General features: G+C 38.4%; 1 protein-coding gene across 1 annotated transcript in view; it reads left to right on the forward strand.

Moving 5' to 3' along the window:
* Positions 1–369: 369 nt before the first annotated feature.
* ATAD2 (ATPase family AAA domain containing 2) overlaps positions 370–13,640 on the forward strand; it is a 63,583-nt gene continuing 50,312 nt past the window's right edge. Inside the window, exons 1-2 of the mRNA XM_019973992.2 lie at positions 370–886; positions 9,550–9,698. Coding sequence (XP_019829551.1) covers positions 719–886; positions 9,550–9,698 — 317 coding nt within the window. The 5' untranslated portion in view covers positions 370–718. The remainder of the gene's footprint in view (positions 887–9,549; positions 9,699–13,640) is intronic.

Consider the following 13,640-nt stretch of genomic DNA (forward strand, 5'->3'; position numbering starts at 1 on the left):
AGGCGGGGAGAATCTTTTGCTCAAGATCGCGGGAAAGGGTGGCGCTGGGTTACAGAACCTGCTTTTAACTATAATACTCTACCCGCTCGCTTCTAACTCTGTCTCTTAAACTCGTTTGGGTTATCAGTAAGAGTCCTTAAGAAGCAAAGTCAAAACCTGTCACAAGTCAAGTACATTCTCCCGCCCCAGTCAAGGACTCCGCATTTTCTATTTGAATCCCGCGTGGCGGGAAGCGGAGGGCTGGTGTCGGAAGTGGCGGGGCGGGGCCACCAGGCCCCGCCAGCCAATCAGAAAGGCCGGGAGCCTCCTTTCCCGCGCCCCCCCGCCCCACCAGCGTCCACGCGCCAAAATTCCAAACAGGACGTCGCGCAACCATCCGTAGTGTCCCTCCGCCGAGCTCAGCGAGCCGGAATTATCTAAGAAAAAGGAGTAAGCAGTCTCCTGTCACTGTCGCCTCGGCCCCTGATACCGTCGGTGTGGGTTCTGCTCAAATTCGGCCCAAAGCCCTCTGCGCTACGGAGAGGAAAGTTTCGAGCCCGCCGTGGTAGGGTGGCGGCGTGGGCGGGACTGGCGGCGGAGGGATTCCGGGCGCGCGCGCTGCGGCCGGCGGCGCGGCGCAAGTGGCGCCAGAATTCGGAGCGCGGAAGCGCCTGAGCGGCTGTTGCCTGAACTCTGGTGCGTCTCCTGCCGCGGACGGCAGGGCAAGAAGGGAGAGAAGATGGTGGTCCTTCGCAGCAGCCTAGAGCTGCAGAGCCACCCCGCCGCCTCGGCCACGGACTCTCTGGACCTGTCCAGCGAATTCCTCAGTTTGGAGCAGATCGGCCGGAGGCGGCTCCGCTCGGCCGGCGCCGCTGAGCAGTCCGCCGTCACCGCGGCCGCCGCGGGCGTGAGTACCGGCCTGGGGCGGGCCCCTGGGGCCGGGCCTGGGGGACTGCCCGCTGCCCACTGCCCGGCAGGGCCTTGCGAGATGGGAGTGGGCGGTGGGATCGGAGTGACAGTTGGCTGGGGGTGGGGCAGAGAAGAGGGGGTGTAGGTTGGGAGAAGTATTTGTCGAGGACGCGTAAAATGGAAGGCTTCTCAGAATCGGAGCCCGAAGGGGTGTGTGGGTCTGGTGGAGAGAAGAGCTGACTGTTGAGAGGGTGTGTTAATCTGGTTTCACTCAAGAGGAAACCGGAGGTCTCCGCAGCCGAAGTGCAGTTCGGGGCCCCACCTTGATTAGCGGCTTGCCCCGCCCCCCACCTCGCACACCTCCGGGACCGCTGGCCCAGGCTGCCGCCCTAGGTTCGCAGCGATCGCGAGCCACGCGCGTTTACCGAGCGCTTACTTGTGTGCATAACGAGTGTCTTAGAAGCCGCGAGTGGATAGAAAGATTGTGACTCAGGTTCCCTGACCTAGAGTTTACGATCCAGAGAAGTTCGGTAATCCGAACGCCCTGAATAACACCAGGTTGCATAACGTGGAGGGATGGAGAGCGACGTTTCATTTACGTCTTCTTTACTTAAGCCTCGTAACAGCACCATGAGAATGGATAATTACGTATCTTACCGATGAAAAAAAGGACTCGGGAAGTGGTAGATCGAAGTTGGAACTTGGATCTTCCGCTACCACAACCCGTTCCCTTTCCCTTATTTTCGTGTTAACAGCTATAAACAAGGTCTGTAGGTTTCCATGGAGGTGGAGCAGTATAGTCTTCTTGAAAGAAGTTCTTCTCCTAGGTCTGATGTACAGATGGGATGTTTGATTGGTAGATTCAATTAAGTCCGAGGGAGAGAGTCCCTCCACCTTCCCTCCGCCACCCCCCAGCTGCTGAAAGAGACACAGATGGAGGAGACCGCGTTCACAAAATGTTACAGTAATTGAGGAAGCAACAGTACATAGCAAAGTTAAGGCAGCAGAAAGTAGTCTAGTTCTGTTGAAGCGAAGGGTAGTCATGGGGGTGGGAAAAACAGGACGGGAGATAGGGTTAGAACTGGTAAGTCAGACTGAAGCTGAGGGGAGGTGTGTATGGTGGGAGAGAGTGAAAAACATAGGTAAGGGAGAGATCGGGATATGAAATTGTCAGAATCTCTTGTAGAGGCCTCATCAGAATTACTTCTTAACCGAGGGGAATGAAAGAGCCCATTCAGTCTCTGACATTGTGATTCTGAATTGAAAAAACAAATAATTTCCTGACTTTCAGGATCTGTTTCCCAGTCACAGGCTGAAGTTGTTAGAGATCTAGGGAGGCTGGACACTTCTTCAATGAACTCTGTCACTTATTAACCTTTGTTCAGAAGAACTAATTAATTTCAGTAAATATTGAGTGTTTATTATCTTCAGGACAGTGCCAGTTCCTGTGACCGTAATGCTGTATTGAGTAGTGGTTAAGTAATATAGGCACTTAAAACAACTGTTAGTTCTTCCTGTGATAAACCATAATGGAAAAGAATATAAAAAAGAATGTGTATGTTTATGTGTAACTGAGTCACTTTGCTGTGCAGCAGTAGTTAATACAGTGCTGTAAATCAACTATACTTCAGCAATTAAGAAATTTAAAAAAATGTTCTGAACATCAGCTTACCAATATCAGCAGGTTTCTGTACTTTTTGAAAGGGGGTAAAACCCACCACGTGGCTAATGAGAATTAAATGTGATCATGCACGTAAGGCAATTACGTGGACACTTGGCTGACATATAGGACACAGTTATTGTCAGCTGTTAAGACCTCAGTCAACTTTAATGGGCACTTTTTTTTTTTCTTTGAAGTTTCTGAGGCTGAAAACCTTAGAGTCATCCTTTTCTCTTAGTTCATATTAGCAAATTCTGTTGGCTTCACTTTCAGAATATATTCAGAATCTGACCACTACTCAGCTGCTCCAGTGTTGCCTTGCTGATTCAAGCTGTTAGCTCTTGCCTGGATTATTAAAATAGATGTTTTTGTTTTTGTTACATTGGGTGGCTTGTGGCATCTTAGAACCAGGGATTGAAACTAGGCCCTGGCACGGAGTCCTAACCACTGCACCACCAGTGAATTCCCACGGGTTATTAACGTAGATTCGTCACCAGCCTCCCTATTTGCCACCCTTACATATACATATACACCCTCCTCCCTTGAAAGTCTGAGTTCTCAGTATAGCTTACAGAGGGATCTTTTTAAAAGTCGTAACAGTTGATCACTCTGCTCAAAAATCCCTATCTAAATAGAATAAAAGTTGAGAAACAGCCCTATGCATCCTTACCCCTTCCCTTTATGATGACATCCTCTTCTATTCTTCCTTTTGAAAAACCCAGTCTATTGCAGCCACTTGGGCCTAGCTGCTCATTGAATCCCAGAGCCTTTGCACTTGTTCTACCTTTGGTTGGGAATATTCTTTCTCTGGATATCTGCATCAGATGTTCCTTTACCTTTTACATTTTTTTAAAATTAAAAGCAACAACAACAACTCAGAACTCATAGTACTTAATGTGTTCCAAGAATCTTACAAATATTAACTCACTCCTCATAACTTTGTAAGATAGGCATCCTTGTTTAACAGATAAGGACAGACTTTAAATAACTTGCTCAGTTCACCTTTATATGAAGAAGTAGCGCTGCAAGTCCGACGTAGGAGAACCTGGATGACGTAGCCTGTTTGAAGTGTTTGCTAACTACCTTGTCCTAACAACCCTACTGAAAATTGCAAACTGCTCGTTGTCAGGATGCTCTGCTCTGTTTTATGTTCCCTAGCATTTACCACCTTCTAAATATTGTATAATTTCCTACTTTTAAAATATTCTTCTCTCCCCAAGTCAGAATGGAACTCCATAGGGACTTGGATTTTGAACTTTTGTTCAGCAGTGTATGCTCCTAGCACCTAGAGCATGTTAGGTGCACGGTAAATATTTGGTTGATTGTCTTGCTGAATCAGTGGTATGTGGTGGTCGAGCAGCTAGCACTTGGATGGTTGTGGGAGGGTAGAAAAGATATTTTTTCCCAGCTAGGATTTCCAATAGGGATTATTACACCTTTTTGAGACATAGTATTCCTCCGTGGGATAGATTGTAACCCGAGGGTTATTTAGTGAGCATAGGATTGGGTCTTGAGGGGGTAATATATTCATGCTGAGGAAGTTTACCAATAGAAAAAAATGAAACATACCGTTGTGATTGGAATATTTTCTAATTACAGGACTTTACATTCAGTGGATTTGATTTGATTATAGCTTGCTTTTTACATCAGTTACGCATTTCAGAAACTTCCTTGATCCACTCTCATTGTACTTGAGTATTTCTTAGTCTCATTCATGCTTTTATTGACAGAGCATTTCTTGGAGTAGATTTCTTTTTGAAGATGGTTGGATTTATTCATATTCGTTAACTTGTACTTTTCTTCATCTGATCTTGGAGGTTGACCTCCAGGTTCTAAAGATAAAGTTACCTGTTAACCACATTTTGCTTTTACGTTTTGAATATGATCTCACTTAACTGGGCTTAAGGATTTTTTCCCCCTGACCTATATGGGTTCCCAGAAAATATTTTGTTGTTGTTTTAAATCTGTTTCTTTGATTTTATTTTCTTAAACTTTATAAGTTTGGATGCCCCTTTCTTTTGGAGTCAGGCTAGCCATTGTCCTTCTGGGCTTTCACAGAGCTGAGTCTCTTCAATTCATTAAAGTTAGGGTTGTTTTTCATGCTGAAGAGACATTTAAGGATGGGTAGTGGGGTTCGGTTGTGTTTATGTACAGTTTATTCTGTATGTTATTAGGTAAAATAAACACACTGTAGTATGTAGAAGGTATTGGGTTCTTTTCTTTTTTCATTGTACGTTTATTTAGAGGTCTGGAAAGATAATCCAAACTTGACACTGATATATACAACCTTTGGGAGATTTTTTAAAACTTGAAACATATCACAACATAATGAAAAATGCACAGCTCAGTGAAGTATCTCGAAGCATGGATAGATTTTGACATGTGGTGGTGAATATTATTCCCTGGAGTTGGCCACTCTGGATTTGAGGGAGTATACTTGTTTTGTGACAATAATAGTCCATTTTTATGTTTGTTTTGGGCTGGCTCTTGATTTTAGGCTTAGAAGTTGCAACTTTTAGATCAGGAATCTGATAAGATAGTGTTTAAGATGGATTATAGACAACAAATCCGAGAGTTTCGAAGACCAGTTAAAAGATTATAATGCTGGTAGCTGCCAGGCATATAGCACTTGCTGTGCGCCAGGTTTCCCCTGTAAAGTAACTATTAAGCAGTTTGTTAAATAGATTCATGTAATGGCTGGATTACTATTCATTCAAAAAGATTTTTAGAATAATACTTCACGACTTGGGAAAATGATCGTATCACTAGAAAAAAGTTACAAAGCATAAATAATATTAGCTCAATTTAAAAATTGTGTGAATATGTATGCATAGGAAAAGAATGGTTTGTGTATCCAAAGGTTTAACCCATTTCTATCTGTGGATAACTGAAATTGAGGGTGATAGTTTTATTGTTGTACATTTCTTAATTTTTCCATTTGTAATGGGCACATATTGCTTTTATTTTTGTATTGCTTTTATAAAGAACATTTTTGAAAGTTATATTTTTAAATTCCTCAGTGTATGCCCGGGTACAGGTGATTCTCAAAACACTTGTTTTGTTTTTTTCTCCATGCTGTTAAGGAGAGCCTTTCTTGATGCTTAGTACTTACTTAGGGATAATGAACTAAGCCAATCTCTGCAAATCACAGATTCACTTAGACTGCTTAAAGGTTAAGTCTTCTGAGTTTCTCAGGGAATCTTTTTTCCCAGTATTTAGCACTCCCCTCCTTTTTTTCTGTAGAAACCTTTTTTTTTTTTTTTTTAATTCCCAGGAATATGGTGACATTTTTTTTTATTGTAATATAAATAACAAAATTTATCATTTTAGCCATTTTAAATATAGAGTTTTGTAACATTAAGTATATTAACATTATTCAATAACCCATCACCACTCTCAATCTCCAGAATTTTTCATCTTCCAAAACAAACTCTGTACTTATTAAATATTCCCTGGTATTTTTAAGAATAAGGGAATTCTCTGGAATTCCCAGGTGGTCCAGTGGTTTGAACTCAGCACTTTCACTGCAGTGGCCCAGGTTGAATTCCTGGTCTGAGAACTGAGATCCCGCCCAAGTGGCCAGAAAATCACACACACACACACTAAGTCTCCATTTTCCCTCTTCTGAGCCCCTGGCAAGGAGTCTCATAAGAGGAAACCTACAATATTTGTTCTTTTGTGACTGACTTACTTCACTTAGCATAGTATATTCATTCATGTTATTTCAGTGTGTTAAAATTTCCTTTATTTTTGACAATAATATTTCATTGTGTGTACTATATTATTGTTTTAATCCATTCATTTGTTGATGAAGTCTGCTTTCACCTTTGGGCTATTGTGAATATGCTGCTGTGGACAGGAGTGTTCAGGTATCTCTTCAGGCCCCTGTTTTCACTTTTTTTTGAGTATTGTGCCCAAAAGTAGCATTGCTGGATGATGTGGTAATTCTGTGTTTAATTGTTTTTGAAGAATTGCCATATTCATTTCCACAGTATACACAGGGGTTCCAGTTTCTTCACTTTCTTGCCAACACTTACTTTCTCTTTCTCTCTCTTTTTTTTTTCCTGGTAATAGCCTTCCTAATTGGTGTGATCCCCTGTTGGGTTTGATTTCTGTTTCCTTATGACTAGTTATGTTGAGCATCTTTTCATGTGTATATGGGCTATTTGCGTATATTCTTTGAAGAAATGTCCATTCAAGTCCTTTGCCTGTTTTTAACTTTTTATTGTTGTGGCAGTATAGAATTTATATATTGTGGGTATCAGTCCTTTGTCATTGTCAAATACATGATTTGCAGATACGTTCTCCAGTTCCAGGAGTTTCCACTTTACTTAATTGATAATGTCCTTTGTACAAAAGTTTTTTTAATTTTGATGAAGTCCAACTTAATCTTTTTATTTTGTTGTCTGTGCTTTTGGTGTCCTAAGAAATCATTGCCAAATCCAATATCATGAAAGTTTTCCCTATGTTTTCTTCTGAGTTTTAAAATTTTTTTAGCTTTATAATCTCTTACATTTTTAAGCTGCCATCTAAGGTCCTCCCCATCCCCCACATCAGTTTAAATAGTTACAAAGGAGATAATTTCTGTCATTTTTTTAAAGTTGACATTAAAAAATAAAACTATTGCATCACACTTTTATAAGTAACCCCTGGAATCTAAAAATCGTAGTTATTTGATACCTGTCTTGAAGCATTAAAAGTTAACGCATGAACAAGCTCTTTTAGCAGCCAGAAATTTTACCTTGATTCTTTTCTCTTTTAATTTTTATTTCCCATCCACTTAACTAACAGCATTTTATCTTGATATATTTTCATGCTTGAAAGTCATTAGTTAATTATCCTTTCATACTTGTAAAACAAAATTTGTATTTTTCCACTTTTCCATGACAGAGCTCTAAGAAATAAAATTTTTGTGCATTAAATTATTGTAATTATTAATATTCAACTGATGAAAACAACAAAAAATATTTTTATTAAAATGATTAAACATAGGAAGTAATATTTTGTTAGGATTTCATGTGGTTGAAGTCTCCCTACCCACCCAGTTAGCTTATGTATCTGTGGGCAGATCTTATTTATTGTTGAGGACAGTGTTTTGGCATCTTGCTTCATTGTTTTTGTAAAGGTAAGTGCTGAGAAACATTGTTCATATAAATAAATAGATAGTAATGAAAGGAGTTTTGTTTGCAGTGCCACTCAGTTTTTCTGGCTTATGTGCAGAAAATCACTTGCCAAACATTTTTAATGGTCTCTTAGCTTGATTAGGTCTCCTTTCAATTTTGTTAAAAGCGAAGAATTGGGAACATCTAACAAAGGAAAGGATTTGTTGCCTAGCATAGTCATTCATTTTCTTAACACCTACATTAGTGTTTTTCTATGTTTGGCTCTTCGAAGATTTTTAATGCCTTGAAGCAGCCTATAATAGTAAGATTCAGAATGAGTGAGAGATATGACTTTCTTTTGTAAAATGGGAGAAAGGTAAATTTAAGAGGATGCCTTGTGTTAGGATGTCTTCTTAGATCCATTTTAAGAAAAAGTACATATGGAATTTGAGAAACTAAAAATAAATACCCTTAAACAATTTTTTTTGGAGTCTTATATTACACCACATGCATATAAGATGTAGGTATTCATTTTAAAAATAATGCACTTATCTAAATGCATAGGTGTTCTTTTTTCAGACATCTTGAAATACGGGCACATTGATGAAAGTGTGTAGCTCAGACATATCACTTAATATCTTATGAAGAACCTAATTTTTTTTAACTTGTCCTCTCATGCCTTTAAGAGCATGTCAGTTTCTTACACAGGTCCTTATGATATAAATATTCTTACTTGTGAGCCCATCAAATATTCTTCCTGAAACAAAATTAAATGACAAAATATCCTAATAAAACATAATGAAATGACCAGGTAAAGCCAGCCTAAGAAGCGTGGGTGGGGGGAATGGAATAACAGAAATTCTTGATTATTCCAAAAAGAGGCAAGAGAGGGAAATGAAAGGATGAGAGAAGAAATGGGACAACTAGAAAACAAATAAAATGTTAGATTTTAAAACCAAAAAAAAAAAAAAAGAAGCGTGGGGGAACGACGTTTCATTAAAAAAAATAAATGCCTGTTTTTCTAAAATTATAAATTTTTAGAGTAGTAAAATTTAGGATTATAGTGTTGTTAGGTACATTTGCTTCTCTTCTAATGTAAAAATATCCTTTATGTGGTTTCTAAGAGGCATGTATGAAATCTTGAACAGTTTATGATAGAACCTCTGTAGCTTATAAAGCCAACCCACTAACTTAGAGAGTCTCTGTTGAGCAAAAACAAAGTTACATGGCACTCTGTGGTTTTTACAAGAAATTAACATATTTAATGGAGAAGGAAATGGCAGCCCACCCCAGTATTCTTGCCTGGAGAACCTCATGGACAGAGGAGCCTGGAGGGTCCATTGGGTCATAAAGAGTCGGACATGACTTAATAACTTAATTAACATATTTAAACAGTCTTTAAATTCATTTTTACATTATCTGACTGAAACTGTGTGAGATAGTAATGACTCCTTTTTGTCATTGAAGCCAAAATTGCTTCTGAAGCCAAAAGTTCTGATTGTCTAGTTATTTTAAAGTTGCCGCCAGTGGTTCCAAGTTTGTGTGTGTATCTTTCTAATTTCTGTAGCCTTAAAAAAGAGGAGCACTTACTGTTATGAACTAGTACAACTTTTTATCAGTGGCAGAAAATTTCACTCTAGACTACTTGTTATGAAATAGAACTATAAACCATTAATAAATCTTAAATTAGCCACCTTATAGACATTATTCATACTTGTTTATCATAAAATGATTATCCTAGATATTAACTATTTTAGTTTCTTGTGGAGATGCAAAAATAATACTGTTCCAAAAGCAGTTGTTACAAACTTTTTAATCAGAGAGAAGTCTTAGGAGTTTAACTGGGATATTTGACTGAAGAAAAAAACTTAAATGGCTTTTTAAATTTTTCTTTTGAAGGATGGGTCTTCAGTTAAGGAAGTTGAAACCTACCACCAGACACGTACTTTAAGGTCCTTGAGAAAAAATGCACAGAATTCTTCAGATTCTAGTTTTGATAAGAATACGGTGATAACGGAGAAACATGCTAATGGCAGACATTTTACAAGGTAATACAGATGCTTGAATGTTAATTCAAAATAGTTTTAAAGTATTAATTCAGGATTTGCATTTAATTTTTAAGTGTGTTCTTAACTGATCAAAAGTTCAAGTTATAAAATGAAATTTATTTGAAATGAAATTGTGCTAAATGAATATTATTGAATTAAAAATTTAATATGGACTAGGTTTGTTATTTTCTTATTCAAAAGCAGTGTCTGTTATGTGTGTGAGTGCAGCTGACAAGGTTGGTTGACACAGAATCAGTTCTGGGTACTTGAGTAATCTAAAGAGACTTTTATGACTGTAACTTGCTTATGATATATGCTTCTGATTCAGGGCCTATGCTTTGCATGCTAAGTTGCTCCAGTCACCTCCGACTCTTTACGATCCTTTGGAGCCCACCAGGCTCTTCTGTCCATGAAATTCTCCAGACAGTACTCGAGTGGGTTGCCATGCCCTCCTCCAAGGGATCTTCCCAACCCAGGGGTTACACCTGGTCTCTTACAACTCCTGCATTGGCAGGCAGGTTCTTTACCGCTAGTGCCACCTGGTAAGCATGTATAAAAAGCTTTTATTCAAGATACTATTTGTATTTCTGATTGCTTGCTATCAAGTTTTTCATCAATTCAAAGTCATTTATGAATATCTCTGTTGATATGCTTCTAAAACTTTTCACAAAGGAGGCAGAACATGTTTTTCCTTTATTTTTGGTTTTTGATTTGTTCAGTGGGACTAGGTGGCTTTATACATATTTAAATTTCGTTTCTCAAGAACCCTGAGATAGATAGCATGAATCCCATGTTAATACTCAAGGAATTAGTTTCAATGAATTAGGAAGTATGTACTTCATGGAGTTTAAGTTTACTTGGCCCAGGGAAAATTTAAATCTAACTTTAATTAGCTCAGAACTTTCACTTTTCTCCCCATTTTGGTGGGCTTAATACAGATGGTGGGGGTGCCAATTAGAATAAAATTTGTTTTGATGAAATAATTATTTTTACATTAATTCTTCTCATAAAGAATGGAAGCCCACTTGCTCTCAAGTAGAATTTTTTTATTCTTAAATTGTGTAACAGATTCTCCAGATAAGTGAGGTTGTGCCATTTTAAGTTTGTTTCTTTGTTACTGTTATTTTTCAATTATTTACTTGGTCTATTATTATATGTATTTAAATCTGCATCTTATTTCATCTACTGTTCATGGAATTGAAGAAGGAAATGGTAACCCACTCCAGTATTCTTGCCTGGAAAATTCCATGGACAGAAGCGCCTGGTGGCCTACAGTCCATGGGGTCACAAAGAATTGGACATGACTGAGTACATTCATGGAATACCTACTACTGTATTTCATGGAATCCAAGGTAGCAACAGTTGAAACATGCAACATTATTTTATGAGACAGTAAGAAAGGAAAAAACACTGAAAATTAAAACTATGACATACCATCAGTTATAATATACATCCCAATTTTGGGCATGTTAAAATGGGGAGGGGTACAATTTTTAGAATCATTGAAACACAATTTAAGTTACCCCACTATTTCTAAAATTTGTCTTCTTAGAGTAGAGTTGGGAGGAGAGGGTCCATAAATTCTCAATGAGAATTTAAAGATTTCTTTCGTGATCTGAAGAAAAAAATAACTGTTCTAAATCATCTACCTTGCTGCCTTGTAGAGAGCAGCCATAAAAGAAATCATCTACCTTGCTGCCTTATAGAGAGCAGCCATAAAAGAAATCATCTACCTTGCTGCCTTATAGAGAGCAGCCATAAAAGTTCAGGCTCTGCATTTATGTTTACAGTTGGCCCCCAAGTAGTACTGCTTTAGTTATCTCAGGGTCATGAGATGAGAACCCATTCTGACCTTGATACATAAGCGATGCCTCTGCTTCCAAGAGAAAGCTGTGAGATGTGATGTCATACATGCCGTTCAGATGAAGGTTTAGAGCCCTTTAGATAAGAGGAGTGGATGCGTCGAGTCATCCAGATGCACAACAAGCATGATAGGTAGCATGCTAAACTCAAGAGAAACCCATAGCAATCTGAATTAAATTCACACAGCAAATAGAATTTGTGTCAGGAAACCTCCAGTGTATTCTGTTAATATTTTTGTTGATGGTTGTTTTTATAGTTTTATTTGTATAAAACTTAAATGAATTTATATCTAGTTTGGCTTGTACATAATCATAAAAAAATTAATATAGGAAATCCTCAAAATCTTTATAAGGCTCTGTATGTTACTCAGGTTTGTGAAACATTGTGCTCGGTGTTAAAGGAATGTATTAAAATAAATGCTGTTTTAATCTTGATTTAAAGATGAATGACTTGGTGTTTTTAAATTAGAATCTTCCTAAAATATATTGAATTCCTGTCTTTTTATTATTTTAAAATAACCATTGAAATATGATTTACATACCATAAAATTCATGATTTTTAAGTGTAATTCATTGGTTTTAGAGTATTTAGTGGTATTGTTCAAGTGTTGCTGCTATCTAATTTCAAGACATTTTCTTCACCCTAAAAAGAAACCCAATGCCCATTATCCCTCCATCCTCAGCCCCTTGGGAACTGAAAATCTACTTTCTATCTCTATTTAGATTTCTAAATCTATTTTCTATCTATTTGCCTATTCTGGACATTTTATACAAGCAGAATCAAACTCTGGCCTTTTGTGTTTGGCTTCTTCTACTTGATACAATGTTTTGAAGGTTTATCTATATTGCAGTGTCTATCAGCACTTCATTTTATTGTCAAATAAGATTTCGTTGTATGAATGTTTTGTTTATCCACTCATTAGTTGATGAACATTGAATTGTTTACCCTTTTGGATTATTTTGAATGATGTGAAGACTGGTGTACAGATATTTGTGTGGACATAGAGTTTTGGTTTTTGGGTATATGCCTTGAAGTGAATTATTGGGTTGAATGGTAACTCTGTTTTAATGTTGAACTGCCAAACTGTTGTCCATAGCAGCTGTGCCATTTTATATTCTCACCAGCACTGTATGAGGGTCCCACTTTGTCTACATCCTCACTAACACTTGTCATAGATGGTTAATAATGTTGGATTATTTTTCTTGTGCTTGTTGGCTGGCTCTTTATATATTTCCTGTAGAGAATAATTCCTATCTTTAAAAGAATTCCCTGTATTCAGATCATTATTGCAAAGGCTCTAATTTATATAGATAACATCAGGATCTGTTTGTACAAGACTTATATAATGTGGCCTATAGTATTTTTGAATTCTGCTTTATCTAGTTTTCCTATTTCTTACCAGGATGACTGTTCGCTATTGCCAGTTTGCCTGATTATAATAATTTTTTTACTTCTTTCTGTGTGGTTTTACCCACCAACCCTTTGTTTTCAGTCTATTTGGGACTCAAAGACCAGGGAACCAAGGTTGATAGAATAATACAGAAAGATTTGAGTAACTATGGCTTGAGGGAAGACTATATATTTGTTTAGTCCTAAAGTTCTTAACTAGGGTCTACTAATAGTGTTTTTTCAGGCAGCATATGAAAACTCTGAAACAATGTTTTAAACTTACATGTGTATATGCAGTTTTCTAGGGAGAAAAGTGGAGAAGGAAATGGCAACCCACTCCAGTACTCTTGCCTGGAAAATCCCATGGACAGTGGAGCCTGGTAGGCTGCAGTCCATGGGGTCGCTAAGAGTCGGACACGACTGAGCGACTTCACACTCACTTCTCACTTTCATGCATTGGAGAAGGAAATGGCAACCCACTCCAGTGTTCTTGCCTGGAGAATCCCAGGGACGGGGGAGCCTGGAGGGCTACTGTCTATGGGGTCGCACAGAGTCGGATACGACTGATGCGACTCAGCAGCAGCAGCAGCAGGGAGAAAAGACCCATAGCTTTCATCATATTCTCAGGAGTTGACAAAAGTCCAGACACCTGTTTTTGTAAATAATTTCACTGGAACACAGCCATGCCCA

The sequence above is a fragment of the Bos indicus genome, chromosome 14, assembly GCF_029378745.1.
Source record: "Bos indicus isolate NIAB-ARS_2022 breed Sahiwal x Tharparkar chromosome 14, NIAB-ARS_B.indTharparkar_mat_pri_1.0, whole genome shotgun sequence".
Classification (NCBI taxonomy): domain Eukaryota; kingdom Metazoa; phylum Chordata; class Mammalia; order Artiodactyla; family Bovidae; genus Bos; species Bos indicus.